Source organism: Gymnoscopelus braueri (genome assembly GCF_963280865.1).
Source record: "Gymnoscopelus braueri genome assembly, contig: SCAFFOLD_55, whole genome shotgun sequence".
Lineage (NCBI taxonomy): Eukaryota > Metazoa > Chordata > Actinopteri > Myctophiformes > Myctophidae > Gymnoscopelus > Gymnoscopelus braueri.
Genome location: NW_027660884.1, coordinates 62,017 through 81,422, shown reverse-complemented (window position 1 = coordinate 81,422; position 19,406 = coordinate 62,017). Strand labels below are relative to the sequence as shown.

Here is a 19,406-nt window from a genome sequence, read left to right as displayed (position 1 = left end):
GTGTATTTGATTTTCCTGGACCGAGTATTTTCTAAAGGTCTCAGTCGTTCATAAATAGTGATTATTTCTATTATTTATAAGCTGGTCCAATCTGACGCTAGAATTGCTGTAGAGAAAATGACGTCAGCGACCTTTCCTTAAATTTAGCAGTGGTGTAAAATAACTAATTTTGAATTACTTTTTACTTTACTGGAGTATTTCCAATGTTCAGTACTTTTACTCCACTACATCTCAGAGGCAAATATTGTTCTTTTACTTACTTAGTTACATTGTTAAGTATAATAATCATTATGTTCATCTTTTATTCTAACTCGTAGAGACTAGTGAGAATAAACTAATTTATTGGCATCATGTGGGGAACAAAAACAATGTGACACCAACCGGAACCAACCACCGGAACCAGTTGTTTTTTTCCTTTTTTCTAAACCCGGTCACACGGCTCTGTTTAGAACGAACACCAGCCCTGAAACATGGAGCAACTTGTTCCTGGTTTTAGAACTTTCTTCATTATATATAATATTATATTTACAATATAAAGTGCTGTTCCCACGGTCATGGATGTTGCAAGTTAAAACGCTTACGTCTAAATACCCGTATCTTCAGTATTGTTCAATTAAAAGCATTTTAATCCGATCGGCGGCCATTTTCTCATAGAGTTACAATCTATCAGAGTGCAATACACCTCCCAACCGATAGGATCGCGTATTGAAAGCAAATGGAGAAAATTCTGATAAAATGGCCGCCGATCAGATTAAAAAGCTTTTTATTGAACAATACAGTAGATTCAAGTACTTAAACCCAGGCGTTTTAACTTAACATGAGGTCAGTACTTTATATTGTAAATATGAATGTTTATATATAGACGGGTTGTAAATGTAGAAAGTAACAAAACCAGGAACAAGTTCCTCCATGATCCTTGTGACAGAGGAGCCTCATGTGAACCATGTTCAACAAACACCAGACCTTCCTCCTGATAGAAATATTGTATATATATTATATATTATATATTATATTATATATTATATATTATATATATTATATATTATATTATATATTATATATTATATATTATATATTATATATTATATATATTATATTATATATTATATCATATATAATATATATTATATAATATATAATATATAATATATAATATATATTATATATTGTATATATTATATTATATATTATATATATTATATATTATATATATAATTACATTATATTAATATATTATATATATTATATTATATATTATATTATATAATTATATTATATATTATATATTATATATTATATATTATATATTATATATTATATAATTATATTATATATTATATATATTATATAATAACCTTCCTCCTGTTAGAAGGTCTGGTGACTCAGAGATTAGCTGAGTTTAAAAGCTGCTGCGGAATTCTCTCTTCCCAACATGGCAACCCGCAGATACACACGCCCCAGAATGCAACGCGGCGTGGCAATGCTCTGCCGCCAGGTGGAGACTGTCAACAACGGCTCATTTATTGCGCATGCGTGAAGGACGTTGATGCGGAAGTTGACCCGGAAGTATTTCAGTGTAGTTTTTTTTCCCCGTTGCGTGTTGTGTTGCTGTGTGTGTAGTAGTTGTGTATCTGTGGTCCAGATGTGTCCTAAAGGAGGTCAAATGTGTCAAATGGAGTCTGTACGGCTGTCCATAAATGAACACATGACGTCAGTGGTGGGAGAGGACATATTGTGTGTTTTGGAAAAACAAAGTGACGCTTGTTGTGTGAAGCTTGTTTGATTGATTGATTGATGTAGTTTATTTAGAAAGACATGAGAATAGTACATGACAGTACATAACAGTACATGGAAGTACAAATTCACAATACAAGGTCTACTAAACTGGAAACCCTCATTAAGCATTACGCTTGTTTAAGATGAGGACCCCATGCACACAAATCATGATGAAATATAAGAGGCAGGCAGATATACACACTACTATACAGAATGTCATACAATCAGCTTTCAGGTTACTGGTATGACGAGAGAAAAAAATATATATATATATATATACAAAAGAGGAAAATTAAAGAGGGGGGGGGGGGTAGGGAGGGGTAGGTTAAGACTTAGACAGGGGCCATTTTCGAATTGCAGCCTCCTGAAGGTGTATCTTTAGGGCAGTTTTGAAAGTGAGTAGGGTTTTACACTCCTTTACTCCTTTTGGTAGGGCATTCCACATTTTTGATGAATAGCATGAGAATGAGTTCATACCCTTAGTTGAGCCAAATCTGGGTTGAACATGATCAGTGGAGCTGCCTCTGGTGTTATGATCATGGACTTCATTAACATTTTTGAAGTATTTTGACAAATACAGGGGGATCCCAATGTTGTGGTGTATCTTGAAGACCAGGCCCACATTGTCAGAGTGTTTGTGTTGGAGCGCCTCAGTGCGGCTGCAGAGTGGATGTGCAACCTCTTCCAGAGAGAGATAGAGACCCTAGAAACTCTACTGGATCACCAGAGCAAACTACTGGACATGGCCTTTAATGTGGACACACAACTACACACTGCAGGTATGTCTGTTACATGTACACATGACACACAACTACACACTGCAGGTATGTCTGTTACATGTACACATGACACACAACTACACACTGCAGGTATGTCTGTTACATGTACACATGACACACAACTACACACTGCAGGTATGTCTGTTACATGTACACATGACACACAACTACACACTGCAGGTATGTCTGTTACATGTACACATGACACACAACTACACACTGCAGGTATGTCTGTTACATGTACACATGACACACAACTACACACTGCAGGTGTGTCTGTTACATGTACACATGACACACAACTACACACTGCAGGTATGTCTGTTACATGTACACATGACACACAACTACACACTGCAGGTATGTCTGTTACATGTACACATGACACACAACTACACACTGCAGGTATGTCTGTTACATGTACACATGACACACAACTACACACTGCAGGTATGTCTGTTACATGTACACATGACACACAACTACACACTGCAGGTATGTCTGTTACATGTACACATGACACACAACTACACACTGCAGGTATGTCTGTTACATGTACACATGACACACAACTACACACTGCAGGTATGTCTGTTACATGTACACATGACACACAACTACACACTGCAGGTATGTCTGTTACATGTACACATGACACACAACTACACACTGCAGGTATGTCTGTTACATGTACACATGACACACAACTACACACTGCAGGTATGTCTGTTACATGTACACATGACACACAACTACACACTGCAGGTATGTCTGTTACATGTACACATGACACACAACTACACACTGCAGGTGTGTCTGTTACATGTACACATGACACACAACTACACACTGCAGGTATGTCTGTTACATGTACACATGACACACAACTACACACTGCAGGTATGTCTGTTACATGTACACATGACACACAACTACACACTGCAGGAATGTCTGTTACATGTACACATGACACACAACTACACACTGCAGGTATGTCTGTTACATGTACACATGACACACAACTACACACTGCAGGTATGTCTGTTACATGTACACACATGACACACAACTACACACTGCAGGTATGTCTGTTACATGTACACGTGTGTGCAAAACTTTACGGAAATTGCACGCTGTGTTCATGATTTGAAGCATTTTTTTCAAAACAGAGCACTCCTGCAAACTTTGGAAGCCATTATTATCCAATCAGGATGGAATATGAAAAATCTGAAAGACCAGTTTGGTTTAATGTCAATAGAGATACTGTGTGACGATTTGCGGGATTTATGGACAAAATCTGTAGGAGTTCTATAAAAAAATACTTTTTGAACAAATCGGCCTCCTGGTGGCGCTATAAAAGGCCCATATGAAGAATTTGGGGCAGAGGTTCTGAATTGGCTTCCAAGGAGTGTGTGTGCACAGTTCCGCTGCGATCAAGCCAACGGTGCCGGAGATTAGCTGTTTGTTCACAGACAGAAAGATGGACACACGGACAGACGGATAGGGTAAAAAAAATACTCTCGCCATGCCTTTCGGCCTGGTGGAGACAATGATGGTGATCATTTAACTAGAAAAAGTGCTCCTCGGAGCACAGGTCTCCGCCAGGTCAGGTAGGTTATTGTGGGCCAGCAAATGTTTGGAATTTGGGATCAGGATGGAATGTGAAAAATCTGACGGAACCGTATAGTCAACCGTTGATCAGAATCAGAATCAGAATCAGTTTTATTGTCACATCACAGGTTTACAAGGTAAAAAAGTGGGTGAAATTCTTTTTTGTACATCGTTCCCATCGCAACGTTAGTTTCCATAGAAAGAAGAGGGGGGGGGGGGAAGAAGGGGGTGGGGGGCAAGTGGGAAGGAGATCAAAACAAGAGAGCAACAGAAGGCCAGACAAGTTATCTACATATTTACAAATTACCTGAGATAATAAAAACTAAAAAACTAAAAAAAACTAACAAAAACTTGACTATAAAGATAATGTGTACCAATGTGCAATAGGATTTGCGTGATGTTTGGACAACATTTGTAGGAGTAATATTTTGTTTTAAGTTTTATAAAATTTGGCCTCCTGGTGGGGCTATAATAGAGCAATGTTGAAAGGGTGGCATTTGTTCCTCAACATAACGCAAATGTGCGTGCAAAGTTTCACTGCAATCGGATGCTGCGCTCATGATTTGAGGCATTTTGTTAAAAACGGGCCACTCCTGCAAACTTTAGATGTCAATCTAGCCAATCAGGATGGAATATGAAAAATCAAACAGATCCGTCTTGATCACATGACTATTGAGATCATGTGTATCGATTTGCGTGAAATTTTGATAAAATCGGAAGGCTTAATATCCAAAAATATGTTTTACATAAGTCGGCCTCCTGGTGGCGCTATAACAGGCCCATGTGAAAACATTTGCATCAAGGGAGTGTGTCTGCACAGTTTCACTGCGATCAAGCCAACGGTGCAGGAGATTAGCCGTTCACAGACAGAATGACACACACACGAACACGGACGGACAGGGTGCAAAACATACTCTCTCGCCATGCCTTTCGGCCTGGTTGAGACAATGATGATAATGTGTTCATTCAATAATAGGTTTAATAATGATAATGTGTTCATTCAATAATAGTTTTAATAATGATAGTGTTCAATCAATAATAGGTTTAATAATGATAATGTGTTCATTCAATAATAGGTTTAATAATGATAATGTGTTCAATCAATAATATGTTTAATAATGATAATGTGTTCATTCAATAATAGTTTTAATAATGATAGTGTTCAATCAATAATAGGTTTAATAATGATAATGTGTTCATTCAATAATAGTTTTAATAATGATAATGTGTTCATTCAATAATAGGTTTAATAATGATAATGTATTCATTCAATAATAGGTTTAATAATGATAATGTGTTCATTCAATAATAGGTTTAATATTGATAATGTGTTCAATCAATAATAGGTTTAATAATGATAATGTGTTCATTCATTAATAGTTTTAAGAATGATAATGTGTTCATTCAATAATAGGTTTAATAATGATATTGTGTTCAATCAATAATATGTTTAATAATGATAATGTGTTCAATCAATAATAGGTTTAATAATGATAATGTGTTCAATCAATAATAGGTTTAATAATGATAGTATTCAATCAATAATAGGTTTAATATTGATAATGTGTTCAATCAACACTATGTTTAATAATGATAATGTGTTCAATTAATAATAGTTTTAATAATGATAACGTGTTCATTCAATAATATGTTTAATAATGATAATGTGTTCATTCAATAATAGGTTTAATAATGATAATGTGTTCAATCAGTAATAGGTTTAATAATGATAATGTGTTCAATCACATCACCAATATGTTTAATAATGATAATGTGTTCATTCAATAATATGTTTAATAATGATAATGTGTTCAATCAATAATAGGTTTAATAATGATAATGTGTTCATTCAATAATAGGTTTAATAATGATAATGTGTTCATTCAATAATAGGTTTAATAATGATAATGTGTTCATTCAATAATATGTTTAATAATGATAATGTGTTCATTTAATAATAGGTTTAATAATGATAATATGTTCATTTAATAATAGGTTTAATAATGATAATATGTTCATTTAATAATAGGTTTAATAATGATAATGTGTTCATTTAATAATAGGTTTAATAATGATAATATGTTCATTTAATAATAGGTTTAATAATGATAATATGTTCATTTAATAATAGGTTTAATAATGATAATATGTTCATTTAATAATAGGTTTAATAATGATAATGTGTTCATTCAATAATATGTTTAATAATGATATTGTGTTCATTTAATAATAGGTTTAATAATGATAATGTGTTCATTTAATAATAGGTTTAATAACGATAATGTGTTCATTTAATAATAGGTTTAATAATGATATTGTGTTCATTCAATAATAGGTTTAATAATGATAATGTGTTCATTTAATAATAGGTTTAATAATGATAATGTGTTCATTTAATAATAGGTAATTTTGTTTTCTTTATTTGTTACCTGATATGACAGAGATGGACGTCAGCCCCTCCCACTGCTCTGCCCCTGACCACACTGACCACACCCACCACACTGGCCACACCCACCACACGCCCGGATGTAAGAGGAAGAGGAATCCAGCCGGTAGAAACCCCGCCTCCAAGAGGAAAGCCCCTCCCCCCGAGCCCGGCGTGTCCAAGATGATGATGACGGTGCTGGGAGCCAATCGGCACCGGTTCAACTCCAACAACCCTCTGAGGGGCCCCGGCATAGGGGTCCCCGATGGAACGTCACTGCTGGGGGCCGGCGTAGGGGTCCCCGATGGAACGTCACTGATGGGGGCCGGCGTAGGGTCCCCCGATAGAACGTCTCTGCTGGGGGCCGGCGTAGGGGCCCCCGATGGAACGTCTCTGCTGGGGGCCGGCGTAGGGGCCCCCGATAGAACGTCACTGCTGGGGGCCGGCGTAGGGGCCCCCGATAGAACGTCTCTGATGGGGGCCGGCGTAGGCATAGAAAACATGAGGTGGGAGCCCCCTGGCGCTTCTCCCCCTGCTTCCCCACTCGGTAAGACCAAGACCAGGGAGGGTCCAGGTACCAGGGACCCCCACCATCACATCCATAGACCACTGGTTCTCAAACTCACTCAACTGGGAACAAACCAACATACAGTATAAATATAACTGTAAACAAACCAACATACAGTATAAATATAACTGTAAACAAACCAACATACAGTATAAATATAGCCAATCTAAAATCAAAACCAATCGCCCTCAGCTTATCAAGTAAAATTGAGTTTGAGCTTTTTGGAGGTCCAACATGACCATGCCGCAGTATTTGCCCGCGTCTACCTCATGTTATTTTTGGGACGTCCCCAGTTCAAATATGATTATTTTTGGGACGTCCCCAGTTCAAATATGGTTATTTTTGGGACGTCCCCAGTTCAAATATGGTTATTTTTGGGACGTCCCCAGTTCAAATATTATTATTTTTGTGTTGGGGTCTATGAAAAGTTTGAGAACAACTGGCCTAGAACTGGCCTGTTTCGACCCATGTTTTGTTAGAAATATATAAAAATGTTTACAAGTAAACAAATGCAAATAAACATCACCTTTTGAAAGATGCATTTTTTATTTTAAACTGCAATATATGAAAAGAAAATTTAACTTAAATTATAATGGGCCTAAAAACTATTTTTTTAAGACTTAACAAATTGCTCCATGGATGCCGGAGCAGAACCTCTGGCTCACATTTTTCACATGGGTCTGTTATAGCGCCACCAGGAGGCCAATCTTTGAAAAACAAGTTTTTTTTACATTACTCGTACAGATTTCGTCCAAACATCCCGCAAATCGGTACACAGTATCTCTATAGTCATTAAACCAAACGGGTCTTTCAGATTTTTTATATTCCATCCTGATTGGCTAAGATTGGCTTCCAAAGTTTGCAGGAGTGCTCCGTTTTGAACCAAATCCCTCAAATCATGAACACAACTTGCGATTTCCGTGAAATGTTGCACACACGTTCTCACTAGGCCGAGGAAGAAATGCCACTTGAAAGTTTTCAAATCAGCCTCATGGTGGCGCTATAACAGGCCGATTCACACTTTTACCTGTAACTGCACCGATCTGGGTAAAACTTTGTATGCGAAACACCTATCTCCTGCATTTATAGCGCCACCAGGAGGCCGACTTTTGTAAAACATTTTATTTTATATTACTCCTTCAGATTTTATCAAAATTTCACGCAAATCGGTACACATGATCTCTATAGTCATGTGATCAAAAAGGATCTTTTAGATTTTTCATATTCCATCCTGATTGGCTACGATTAACATCTAAAGTTTGCAACAAAATGCTGCGAATCATGAACGCAGCGTCCGATTGCGACACTACGTTGAGGAACAAATGCCACCCTTTAACATTTCCCTATTCTAGCACCGGAGGCCGATATTTGCAAAACATTCTTTTTTATATTACTCCTGCAAATCGTGTCCAAACATCATGCAAACCGGCACACATTATCTTTATAGTCAAGAGATCAAGATGGATTCATCCGATGTTTCATATTCCATCCTGATTGGTGAATTCTGAACATGTGCTGGCCCACAATAACCTAGCTTTCATCATAGTTTTAGTCGACAAAATTAATACTGGAGTTATAGTGCTGATGCTGACCCTCCTCTCCTCCTTCTGTCTGTTTGTAAAGGAGAGAGGAGCTCCAGTCTGGTCCAGGAGGAACCACAACCTCCACAACATGAGGAGAGGAGCTCCAGTCTGCTCCAGGAGGAGCCACAACCTCCACAACATGAGGAGAGGAGCTCCAGTCTGGTCCAGGAGGAACCAGAACCTCCACAACATGAGGAGAGGAGCTCCAGTCTGCTCCAGGAGGAACCACAACCTCCTCAGATTAAAGAGGAGCAGGGGGAGGAGTGTGATGGGTCATCGTTGACGGTAGCAGTTAGTAAGCTGTGGAGAGACACTCTGTCAGGTAAAAACAATCACTTCATTACGGCTAATTAGGCATGTGACCATTTATCGTAAATCCATTTAAATGATTCAAACGGGTGACGATTTAAATCCATTTAATAAAACATTATTCGCGATGTGAAAAATAGCCAGAAGAAACATTTGTACAGGTGGAAAACTTAAGTTAAACTTGCAGAGTGACGTTACTTTACCTGGTTTACATCTTCTGATAGTTGACATGAAATAATAATCCTGTTTAGTGTTTCATTACATTTTAGTGTTTCATTAAACTTAAGTGTTTCATTAAACTTAAGTTAAACTTGCAGAGTGACGTTACTTTACCTGGTTTACATCTTCTGATAGTTGTACTGAATGTTGACATGAAATAATAATCCTGAAATAATAATAAATCATGAAATATAATAATAATAATAATAATCATGAAATAATAATCCTGTTTAGTGTTTCATTAGCGCGAGCGGGTAGACGAACGTAAACACCGACACGTTGAAAGGCTAGGATCATAATACCAAGGATTCGACAGTGATGTCACTATTATGCAACCCGGAAGTAGCACGGACGTACGCCATTGTGCAAAAGAAAATACAGGATCTTTGTAAGAGAAATGATAAAGAGTTTTGCTACTGTATTGAAAAGAGGATGAGAGAAAACACAGTATTATTAAATATATATATAAAAGAGAATAAAATACTGGAATACTGGAGAAATAATTAAAGAAGAATTTTCGGTCATTTGTCTGGAAAATAATTTTAGTTTAAAAAATGGTGAAAAATGGTATCGTGAACGTCAAATCGTGATTCGAATCGTATTGTGAGTTGAGTGAATCGTTACACGCCTACGGCTAATTAATTGATTGATTAGGAATATTCAAAAGTCACTTTTGGCCAATTCTGACAGCCGTAGTTCTGAAACAGTAAATATAGGATAATATACAATAATAATATAATAATACAATATATAATATAATAATAGAATATATAATATAATAATAGAATATATAATATATTATAATAATATAATAATATAATAATATAATATAATAATATAATAATATAATAATATAATAATATAATAATATAATAATACAATATAATAATATAATAATATAATAATACAATAATATAATATTATAATCTAATAATATAATACAATATATAATATAATAATAATAATACAATATAATAATAAAACTAGAAAATGTGCTCCTCGGAGCACAAGTCTCCGCCAGCAGACCTGTGCTATTTTAATAGCACGGGTCGTCTTGGTAGAACGGGTCGTCTTGGTAGAATGCGCGTGGTTTTTGGTGTTCTGCAGGGGCGACTGAATATGTAGTGTCTACATAAATGGCTTTTTGAAGTGACACACCTATTTATAGGATTTTATTTCGTCATGTGTCCCTCTAGCCAATCAAAGGCATTGGTGTCACTGTCAACATATTGACACGTGTCACGTGGAGCTTGACCAATGTTAGCTTGGCTAGGAGGGAGGTGAACACACGGTGGGACGAAGCAAAAACATACTCTCCGCCTCCGGCGGAGACAATAATATAATATAATAATATAATATAATATAGGATAGATCCACTCTGCACATCACTCCATTGGGTCCCTGACAATACACTCACCAAGGTACATGTTAGAAGAGAGATTCACAGACTGTTACACAGACAGAAATACAGACATTTACACACAGACAGAAATACAGACAGGTACACACAGACAGAAATACAGACATTTACACACAGACAGAAAAGTTGTGCATTTATAAATAGACTAGACTGGTGCCGGTCTACTTGAGAATGATGCAAGTTTGGAATTCAAACGGTTTGTGTGTAAATTGAAAGCTTAACATGCTATTTAATACCAGGTGTGATCTGTCTGCCCTCTGAACTAAGCTTGAAAACGATAGAAGGGGAAAAAACATGAAATAGTCAACTCTCATTTTATCTCTTTGCCCAGACTTTCTGCACCTCCCTGTCTGTAAAGAGGAGGTTTCCCCTGAAGAGGAGAGGAGCCCCAGTCTGGTCCAGGAGGAACCAGAGCCTCCACACATTAAACAGGAACAGGAGGAGCTTCTTCAAAGACCAGAGGAGGCTGACGGCTCTTCGTTGACATTACTAGCAGTGAAAAGTGAAGATGATGATAATGATGATGATGATGATGTAAACAGAGACACAGAGCCTGCAGCCAGCACATCAACTCAACACATGAAAACAGCAGCTGATGTAGAGGACTGTAGAACATCACAACCAACCAGAGATGAGCAGCTCCTCTCTTCACACTGTTCTGAATCTGACACTGAAGACAGTGATGAGTGGGAGGAGACTAGGGAAGACCAGTCAGCTGTAAACACACTGACATCACACCAGACACAACGTGTGGAAGGACAAACACCGTCTCTGTCCCGGGATCTGAACTCATCAAAACAAACCCAATCCACGAGGAAGAAAAACTTCACTTGTAAAGCTTGCTACTGTATTGAAAAGAGGATGAGAGAAAACACAGTATTATTAAATATATATATAAAAGAGAATAAAATACTGGAATACTGGAGAAATAATTAAAGAAGAATTTTCGGTCATTTGTCTGGAAAATAATTTTAGTTTAAAAAATGGTGAAAAATGGTATCGTGAACGTCAAATCGTGATTCGAATCGTATTGTGAGTTGAGTGAATCGTTACACGCCTACGGCTAATTAATTGATTGATTAGGAATATTCAAAAGTCACTTTTGGCCAATTCTGACAGCCGTAGTTCTGAAACAGTAAATATAGGATAATATACAATAATAATATAATAATACAATATATAATATAATAATAGAATATATAATATAATAATAGAATATATAATATATTATAATAATATAATAATATAATAATATAATATAATAATATAATAATATAATAATATAATAATATAATAATACAATATAATAATATAATAATATAATAATACAATAATATAATATTATAATCTAATAATATAATACAATATATAATATAATAATAATAATACAATATAATAATAAAACTAGAAAATGTGCTCCTCGGAGCACAAGTCTCCGCCAGCAGACCTGTGCTATTTTAATAGCACGGGTCGTCTTGGTAGAACGGGTCGTCTTGGTAGAATGCGCGTGGTTTTTGGTGTTCTGCAGGGGCGACTGAATATGTAGTGTCTACATAAATGGCTTTTTGAAGTGACACACCTATTTATAGGATTTTATTTCGTCATGTGTCCCTCTAGCCAATCAAAGGCATTGGTGTCACTGTCAACATATTGACACGTGTCACGTGGAGCTTGACCAATGTTAGCTTGGCTAGGAGGGAGGTGAACACACGGTGGGACGAAGCAAAAACATACTCTCCGCCTCCGGCGGAGACAATAATATAATATAATAATATAATATAATATAGGATAGATCCACTCTGCACATCACTCCATTGGGTCCCTGACAATACACTCACCAAGGTACATGTTAGAAGAGAGATTCACAGACTGTTACACAGACAGAAATACAGACATTTACACACAGACAGAAATACAGACAGGTACACACAGACAGAAATACAGACATTTACACACAGACAGAAAAGTTGTGCATTTATAAATAGACTAGACTGGTGCCGGTCTACTTGAGAATGATGCAAGTTTGGAATTCAAACGGTTTGTGTGTAAATTGAAAGCTTAACATGCTATTTAATACCAGGTGTGATCTGTCTGCCCTCTGAACTAAGCTTGAAAACGATAGAAGGGGAAAAAACATGAAATAGTCAACTCTCATTTTATCTCTTTGCCCAGACTTTCTGCACCTCCCTGTCTGTAAAGAGGAGGTTTCCCCTGAAGAGGAGAGGAGCCCCAGTCTGGTCCAGGAGGAACCAGAGCCTCCACACATTAAACAGGAACAGGAGGAGCTTCTTCAAAGACCAGAGGAGGCTGACGGCTCTTCGTTGACATTACTAGCAGTGAAAAGTGAAGATGATGATAATGATGATGATGATGATGTAAACAGAGACACAGAGCCTGCAGCCAGCACATCAACTCAACACATGAAAACAGCAGCTGATGTAGAGGACTGTAGAACATCACAACCAACCAGAGATGAGCAGCTCCTCTCTTCACACTGTTCTGAATCTGACACTGAAGACAGTGATGAGTGGGAGGAGACTAGGGAAGACCAGTCAGCTGTAAACACACTGACATCACACCAGACACAACGTGTGGAAGGACAAACACCGTCTCTGTCCCGGGATCTGAACTCATCAAAACAAACCCAATCCACGAGGAAGAAAAACTTCACTTGTAAAGCTTGCTACTGTATTGAAAAGAGGATGAGAGAAAACACAGTATTATTAAATATATATATAAAAGAGAATAAAATACTGGAATACTGGAGAAATAATTAAAGAAGAATTTTCGGTCATTTGTCTGGAAAATAATTTTAGTTTAAAAAATGGTGAAAAATGGTATCGTGAACGTCAAATCGTGATTCGAATCGTATTGTGAGTTGAGTGAATCGTTACACGCCTACGGCTAATTAATTGATTGATTAGGAATATTCAAAAGTCACTTTTGGCCAATTCTGACAGCCGTAGTTCTGAAACAGTAAATATAGGATAATATACAATAATAATATAATAATACAATATATAATATAATAATAGAATATATAATATAATAATAGAATATATAATATATTATAATAATATAATAATATAATAATATAATATAATAATATAATAATATAATAATATAATAATATAATAATATAATAATACAATATAATAATATAATAATATAATAATACAATAATATAATATTATAATCTAATAATATAATACAATATATAATATAATAATAATAATACAATATAATAATAAAACTAGAAAATGTGCTCCTCGGAGCACAAGTCTCCGCCAGCAGACCTGTGCTATTTTAATAGCACGGGTCGTCTTGGTAGAACGGGTCGTCTTGGTAGAATGCGCGTGGTTTTTGGTGTTCTGCAGGGGCGACTGAATATGTAGTGTCTACATAAATGGCTTTTTGAAGTGACACACCTATTTATAGGATTTTATTTCGTCATGTGTCCCTCTAGCCAATCAAAGGCATTGGTGTCACTGTCAACATATTGACACGTGTCACGTGGAGCTTGACCAATGTTAGCTTGGCTAGGAGGGAGGTGAACACACGGTGGGACGAAGCAAAAACATACTCTCCGCCTCCGGCGGAGACAATAATATAATATAATAATATAATATAATATAGGATAGATCCACTCTGCACATCACTCCATTGGGTCCCTGACAATACACTCACCAAGGTACATGTTAGAAGAGAGATTCACAGACTGTTACACAGACAGAAATACAGACATTTACACACAGACAGAAAAGTTGTGCATTTATAAATAGACTAGACTGGTGCCGGTCTACTTGAGAATGATGCAAGTTTGGAATTCAAACGGTTTGTGTGTAAATTGAAAGCTTAACATGCTATTTAATACCAGGTGTGATCTGTCTGCCCTCTGAACTAAGCTTGAAAACGATAGAAGGGGAAAAAACATGAAATAGTCAACTCTCATTTTATCTCTTTGCCCAGACTTTCTGCACCTCCCTGTCTGTAAAGAGGAGGTTTCCCCTGAAGAGGAGAGGAGCCCCAGTCTGGTCCAGGAGGAACCAGAGCCTCCACACATTAAACAGGAACAGGAGGAGCTTCTTCAAAGACCAGAGGAGGCTGACGGCTCTTCGTTGACATTACTAGCAGTGAAAAGTGAAGATGATGATAATGATGATGATGATGATGTAAACAGAGACACAGAGCCTGCAGCCAGCACATCAACTCAACACATGAAAACAGCAGCTGATGTAGAGGACTGTAGAACATCACAACCAACCAGAGATGAGCAGCTCCTCTCTTCACACTGTTCTGAATCTGACACTGAAGACAGTGATGAGTGGGAGGAGACTAGGGAAGACCAGTCAGCTGTAAACACACTGACATCACACCAGACACAACGTGTGGAAGGACAAACACCGTCTCTGTCCCGGGATCTGAACTCATCAAAACAAACCCAATCCACGAGGAAGAAAAACTTCACTTGTAAAGCTTGCTACTGTATTGAAAAGAGGATGAGAGAAAACACAGTATTATTAAATATATATATAAAAGAGAATAAAATACTGGAATACTGGAGAAATAATTAAAGAAGAATTTTCGGTCATTTGTCTGGAAAATAATTTTAGTTTAAAAAATGGTGAAAAATGGTATCGTGAACGTCAAATCGTGATTCGAATCGTATTGTGAGTTGAGTGAATCGTTACACGCCTACGGCTAATTAATTGATTGATTAGGAATATTCAAAAGTCACTTTTGGCCAATTCTGACAGCCGTAGTTCTGAAACAGTAAATATAGGATAATATACAATAATAATATAATAATACAATATATAATATAATAATAGAATATATAATATAATAATAGAATATATAATATATTATAATAATATAATAATATAATAATATAATATAATAATATAATAATATAATAATATAATAATATAATAATATAATAATACAATATAATAATATAATAATATAATAATACAATAATATAATATTATAATCTAATAATATAATACAATATATAATATAATAATAATAATACAATATAATAATAAAACTAGAAAATGTGCTCCTCGGAGCACAAGTCTCCGCCAGCAGACCTGTGCTATTTTAATAGCACGGGTCGTCTTGGTAGAACGGGTCGTCTTGGTAGAATGCGCGTGGTTTTTGGTGTTCTGCAGGGGCGACTGAATATGTAGTGTCTACATAAATGGCTTTTTGAAGTGACACACCTATTTATAGGATTTTATTTCGTCATGTGTCCCTCTAGCCAATCAAAGGCATTGGTGTCACTGTCAACATATTGACACGTGTCACGTGGAGCTTGACCAATGTTAGCTTGGCTAGGAGGGAGGTGAACACACGGTGGGACGAAGCAAAAACATACTCTCCGCCTCCGGCGGAGACAATAATATAATATAATAATATAATATAATATAGGATAGATCCACTCTGCACATCACTCCATTGGGTCCCTGACAATACACTCACCAAGGTACATGTTAGAAGAGAGATTCACAGACTGTTACACAGACAGAAATACAGACATTTACACACAGACAGAAATACAGACAGGTACACACAGACAGAAATACAGACATTTACACACAGACAGAAAAGTTGTGCATTTATAAATAGACTAGACTGGTGCCGGTCTACTTGAGAATGATGCAAGTTTGGAATTCAAACGGTTTGTGTGTAAATTGAAAGCTTAACATGCTATTTAATACCAGGTGTGATCTGTCTGCCCTCTGAACTAAGCTTGAAAACGATAGAAGGGGAAAAAACATGAAATAGTCAACTCTCATTTTATCTCTTTGCCCAGACTTTCTGCACCTCCCTGTCTGTAAAGAGGAGGTTTCCCCTGAAGAGGAGAGGAGCCCCAGTCTGGTCCAGGAGGAACCAGAGCCTCCACACATTAAACAGGAACAGGAGGAGCTTCTTCAAAGACCAGAGGAGGCTGACGGCTCTTCGTTGACATTACTAGCAGTGAAAAGTGAAGATGATGATAATGATGATGATGATGATGTAAACAGAGACACAGAGCCTGCAGCCAGCACATCAACTCAACACATGAAAACAGCAGCTGATGTAGAGGACTGTAGAACATCACAACCAACCAGAGATGAGCAGCTCCTCTCTTCACACTGTTCTGAATCTGACACTGAAGACAGTGATGAGTGGGAGGAGACTAGGGAAGACCAGTCAGCTGTAAACACACTGACATCACACCAGACACAACGTGTGGAAGGACAAACACCGTCTCTGTCCCGGGATCTGAACTCATCAAAACAAATCCAATCCACGAGGAAGAAAAACTTCACTTGTAAAGCTTGTGGAAAACGCTTTGGTTACACGAGTCACCTGAAGGAACACATCAAGACTCACACGGGGGAAAAACCCTTTAGTTGTAAAGTTTGCGAACAAAGCTTCAGTCAAAATAGTACTCTGAAGACACACATGAGGACACACACAGGGGAAAAGCCCTTTTCTTGTACAGTTTGTGAACAAAGTTTCAATCAAAAGGTTAATCTGAAGAGGCACATGAGGACTCACACAGGGGAAAAACCCTTTAGTTGTACAGTTTGCGATCAGACCTTCGGTCTGAGTCATCATCTGACGAGGCACATGAGGACTCACACAGGGGGAAAGCCCTTTTCTTGTACAGTTTGTGACCTAAGCTTCAATCAAAATGTTGATCTGAGGAGGCACATGAGGACTCACGTGGGGGGAAAACCCTTTAGTTGTACAGTTTGTGATCAAAGTTTTAGTCTAAATCATCATTTGAAAACACACATGAGGAGGACTCATCATACGGGGGAAACCCCTTTAGTTGTACAGTTTATGGACAAGGATTCAGTGGGAAATGTCATCTGAACACGCACATGAGAACTCATGCAGTGGAAATAGAAACTGTAGTTGTAGTTTTGCCAAATGATTTGGTCGAATTGTGACTGTTAAACACGTGGACTCAATCTGTTGAATAGTAACATGCTTGGTAACATGGTATCCAAACTATATCTAAGTAATATATTACTGTAATATTTCTACTTTACCCTGTAATGAGTTGTGTAACTTTTTACAATCGAGATTAGGTAAGTTAGGCGCTCGGGTGGCGCAGTGGTAAAGTCACTGCCCACCACCACTAGGTGGCTCAGTGGTAAAGTCCCTGCCCAGCACCGCGGAGGTTCTGGGTTCAAATCCACTGTGGTGCACCCGGCTTTGTCCAGTGTCTATATGAACACCGTTGGCCTGTGTTCGGGGGAGGGAATCTGAAGGAGTAACATCATGTGTTTTGTTTGTTATTAAATGTGATCTTTAAGACCTACTGTCCACACTGTTATTAAATGTGATCTTTAAGACCTACTGTCCACACTGTTATTAAATGTGATCTTTAAGACCTACTGTCCACACTGTTATTAAATGTGATCTTTAAGACCTACTGTCCACACTAGAAGGTGGAGTGAGTTGAGCTGTCCTACTGTCTGTTCATGTTCTTTACAGCAGTTCAAATATGATTATTTTGGGGGTCCCCAGTTCAAATCTGATTATTTTGGGGGGTCCCCATGCACAGAAATGATCATATTCAAGGTATTTCCATGATATCAATGACGTCATTCTGTATGGAGCCTGGGATTAGCACTGTTATAATAATCATGTAGGTGTTATGGTATTAAATAATCCCAGGCTACAGCGCTGTAGATTGTAAATACGCGTTTCTGCAAATGGTTTAATAACCACAAAAACACACACTTACGGTATTGTAATGTTATAAATGTATATATCCACCATAATCATACAAACGATTGTTTATACAATCAGTTTTAATATTGAGGGGGTCCCTGGTACAACGTGTGTTCAGATGGGGGTCCCTGGTACAACATGTGTTCAGATGGGGGTCCCTGGTACAACATGTGTTCAGATGGGGGTCCCTGGTACAACATGTGTTCAGATGGGGGTCCCTGGTACAACATGTGATCAGATGGGGGTCTATAGTATATAACACTGTGTTTAGATGGGGGTCTATAGTATAGAACACTGTGTTCAGATGGGGGTCTATATAACACTGATCAGATGGGGGTCTATATAACACTGTGTTCAGATGGGGGTCTATATAACACTGTGTTCAGATGGGGGTGTTGGGGGTCTTGGATGAGACACTGTGGATACATCCTAGTGGAGTAGACCAGTGGTTCAACCTGTGGGGCGGGACCGATTTTGTGGGGGTCCCGGTCCACTCTCCAGGTGACAGTGAAGTGACAATTTAAGGCATTTTAAGACCCTTTTAATACCTAAGAAAAGACCATTACTGCATCAAAAGTATCAACAAGCTATTCTATAAAAACTGGTCAAACATTGGCTAAATTGAAGAGGCAAACATTTAGAAAATAGCCGATCTACAAGCTCACAATGCCTCGCATTGTGAGCTTGTAGATCTCCTACAATGTCATGTGTGCTTGTCAGGGTGGGCGGTCCCCAGTTCAAATATGATTATTTTGGGGGGTCCCCAGTTCAAATATGATTATTTTGGGGGGTCCCCAGTTCAAATATGATTATTTTGGGGGGTCCCCAGTTCAAATATGATTATTTTGGGGGGTCCCCAGTTCAATTATGATTATTTTGGGGGGTCCCCAGTTCAAATATGATTATTTTGGGGGGTCCCCAGTTCAAATATGATTATTTTGGGGGGTCCCCAGTTCAATTATGATTATTTTGGGGGGTC

General features: G+C 37.4%; 1 protein-coding gene across 1 annotated transcript; it reads left to right on the top strand.

The window, feature by feature from the left end:
* Positions 1 to 1,432: 1,432 nt before the first annotated feature.
* On the top strand, positions 1,433 to 13,252 carry LOC308081088 (uncharacterized protein; the record flags this gene model as incomplete). The annotated part of the gene is made up of 6 exons (XM_080457486.1): positions 1,433 to 1,495; positions 2,357 to 2,555; positions 6,608 to 6,718; positions 8,783 to 9,064; positions 11,022 to 11,522; positions 13,212 to 13,252. The coding sequence occupies 6 exons, from the start codon at positions 1,433 to 1,435 to the stop codon at positions 13,250 to 13,252; spliced, it is 1,197 nt and encodes a 398-aa protein (XP_080313612.1).
* Between the last annotated feature and the right edge of the window lie 6,154 nt (positions 13,253 to 19,406).